The 3,026-nt window shown below is 50.6% G+C and overlaps 1 protein-coding gene across 4 annotated transcripts in view; it reads left to right on the plus strand.

The window, feature by feature from the left end:
• ATP6V1C2 (ATPase H+ transporting V1 subunit C2) overlaps nt 1-3,026 on the plus strand; it is a 61,512-nt gene that overhangs the window by 57,941 nt on the left and 545 nt on the right. For 2 of the 4 annotated variants that reach the window (XR_012095207.1, XR_012095208.1), the window contains one exon: nt 2,067-2,087. Coding sequence is in view for 2 of the 4 variants with exons in the window: in XM_007971490.3 (XP_007969681.3) it covers nt 2,067-2,199 (133 nt within the window). In the remaining 2 variants the exon portion in view is untranslated. Of the gene's footprint in view, nt 1-2,066; nt 2,200-3,026 lie in introns of those variants that run through there. The other 2 variants (XM_007971490.3, XM_007971492.3) reach the window with 1 other exon arrangement.

The raw sequence follows: 3,026 nt of genomic DNA on the forward strand, positions 1-3,026 counted from the left end.
CCCCGCCAGGTGGCTGGATCCTTGGGTCTGGTCGGGGGAGATGTTAGGCAATCACCAGCAGCAGGTAAGTGGACGGATCACCCAGGGAGCGTGGCAGCGGGAAACAGTACCACAGGGACACCCAGCATTTAAAGAGCAAGAGGAGGTGGGAGGAGGAAAAGTGAAGGCTGTAGCTGTCCCTGGGATTTGGCTGGTAGGAGGGCATCGGTGCGAGATGCTGGTGGGCAGCGGTTAAAGGAGTGAGTGACAGGCACCAGACTTTCAGATCTGGCTCTCGGGAAGCCCGGCGGCATGAGAGCTGCGTGCAGTGGGCGTTTTTATGTTAGCCAGGTGGGGTGCTGATCAAGGGAAGTGACAGTAGAAGGGCCGAGCCCTACAGCGGAGGGCCAAGGGTGTCTTACCTACAGTCACTTAACATGAACAGCTCCCCACCAAGTGACTGCAGGGAACAGGAGGGGCAGGGCCTTGACAAGGGGAGGGCACAGCATGGGGCGGGGCCTTGGGGAGAATGAGGGGGATGGGCCAGTCGCTCCTGGGGTCCTTTGTTTTTGAGATGGACTCTTGCTGTCGCCCAGGCTGGAGTGCAGTGGCACAGTCTTGTCTCACTGCAACCGCTGCCTCCTGGGTTCAAGCAATTCTGCCTCAGCCTTCCAAGTAGCTGGGATTATAGGCATGTAATTTTTGTAATTTTAGTAGCGATGGGGTTTCACCATGTTGGCCAGGCTGGTCCTGAACTCCTGACCTCAGGTGATCCAGCCTGCCTTGGTCCCCCAGAGTGCTGGGGTTACAGGTGTGAGCCACCGCGCCTGGCATGGGGTCTTGTTCTGGGCGGAATGGAGAAGGCATTATTCGCAGGATGGGTGCTACAGAGACAGGACAGGGCCGGGAAGGGTCGGAAGAGCGCAGAGGCTGAGGAAAGGTTAAGGGCTGGAGTGCATGTCCATTAAGGACCTAGGGTGCCTACCACCCACTACAGCAAGCACAACAGACAGGCTTCTCCCTCAAGCCACGCTGCTGGGGGAGGAGTGCTTTCAGCTTTAAGGGAGGAGTGCTTTCAGCTTTAAGGGAGGAGTGCTTTCAGCTTTAAGGACAGGTCCTAGATGGATAAACAACCTCCAGGACAACTTGGTAATGACTGTGGTAGAATTAGCCTGGTGTGGTGGTGGTGGGTGCCTGTAATCCCAGCTACTTGGGAGGCTGAGGCAGGAGAACAGGTTGAACCTGGGAAGCGGAGGTTGCAGTGAACCAAGATCGCACCATTGCACTCCAGCCTGGGTGACAGAGTGAGACCCCATCTCAAAAAAAAAAAAAAAGTAAAACCTTAGTAATATTAATAGGTCCTGCTCCCAGGATTGATGTATATGGCAGACCCCACTCTGGACAAAGCAGAGCACTAGGTGGGTGAAAGAGCCTGTAAAGATGGAGTTCACATCAAGGCCTAGGGATCCCAAGGGAACACAGGTGCTAACTACTGAACATCCAATCCTTTGCTCCTGAGAGTATAAAAATACTTCAACAATCACAAACTGTTTGCTATTTACAGCACTTGCTGTATTTTTTGTGGGCTAAAACCACAGGAACAGCTCACCCCAACAACTGGTTTTCATGTGCTCAGGTATACAACTGGGTACATTAAAAATGTTTTCTATCTACCCAAGAACTCAGCGAAAATAATAACCACCTTGATAAACCAGATTTTTGCCTCTCCTTCAGTGGAGAGAAATGGCCGAGCTGGGTTTTAGACAAACACCTTGGAGTCCGAATGTTCAGTCCAACTACCGGCATTCAGCTTGAGCATGCGCCATGAACTGTCACTCCTGGCCCGAGGGATGCCCTCTTTGGCTCTACAGTTGAAAACTAGGTATCAGAACGGGGTTAGCAAATTCTAGAGCTTTTTCTATCCAGAGAGATCACCGCTACCCTAAGCAATTTGCTCGAGTTTGACTTGACGAAGCTGTGTTGGTTGAAGCTTTTCATCTTTGGAATGTACTCGTGTCTTGTCAGGTTCCTTCTATCCGTCTTAGCATTTCTAGTAGTAAACTGACATATTTTGTCTGTCTGAAAAGGTATGGACTTCCAGTCAACTTCCAGGCAGTGCTCCTGCAGCCGCTTAAGAAGTCATCCACCAAGCGTTTAAGAGAGGTTCTAAACTCTGTCTTCCGACATCTGGATGAAGTAGCCGCTACAAGTATACTGGATGTAGGTATCAGGAAACAGCAGTATTTCCACAGTAAGGTCAGCATCTTACTGTAGAATGGGAGATACTTTAAAAAAACTGGTATCTACCCGTAATCCCAACACTTTGGGAGGCAGGCGGATCACTTGAGGTCAAGGGTTATGGTAAGACCCTGTCTCTACTAAAAAAAAATTGGGCCGGGCACGGTGGCTCACGCCTGTAATCCCAGCATTTTGGGAGGTCAAGGCGGGTGGATCATGAAGTCAAGAGATCGAGACCAACCTGGCCAACATGGTGAAACCCCGTCTCTACTAAAAATACAAAAATTAGCTGGGTGTGGTTGTGTGTGCCTGTAGTCCCAGCTACTTGGGAGGTTGAGGCAGGAGAATTGCTTGAACCCGGGAGGCGGAGGTTGCGGTGAGCTGAGATCACGCCACTGTACTCTAGCCTAGCAACAGAGCAAGACTCTGTCTCAAAAAAAAACAACAGCAACAAAAAATTAGCCAGGAGTGGTGGTGCATGCCTGTAATCCCAGCTACTTGGGAGTCTGAGGCAGGAAAATTGCTTGAACCCAGGAGGCAGAGGTTGTAGTGAGCTGAGATCATGCCACTGCGCTGCAGCCTGGGTGACAGAGACTGTCTCAGAAACAAAACAAAACAATTTGTTAGCCTGTTATAAAAATCTACATGTCATACACATTAAAGCACAGCAAGGAGAAGGCTGGAGCGGGTGGGCCACAGCTACGCAGAGCAGAATGTACGTCGGTGCCTGGCGAGCTTCCTCAAAAATGAAAGGATAAGACAAGAAACTAGTTTATGCACTTAGAGCATGACCGTGTCTTCTTTTGTAG

The sequence above is a fragment of the Chlorocebus sabaeus genome, chromosome 14, assembly GCF_047675955.1.
Source record: "Chlorocebus sabaeus isolate Y175 chromosome 14, mChlSab1.0.hap1, whole genome shotgun sequence".
Lineage (NCBI taxonomy): Eukaryota > Metazoa > Chordata > Mammalia > Primates > Cercopithecidae > Chlorocebus > Chlorocebus sabaeus.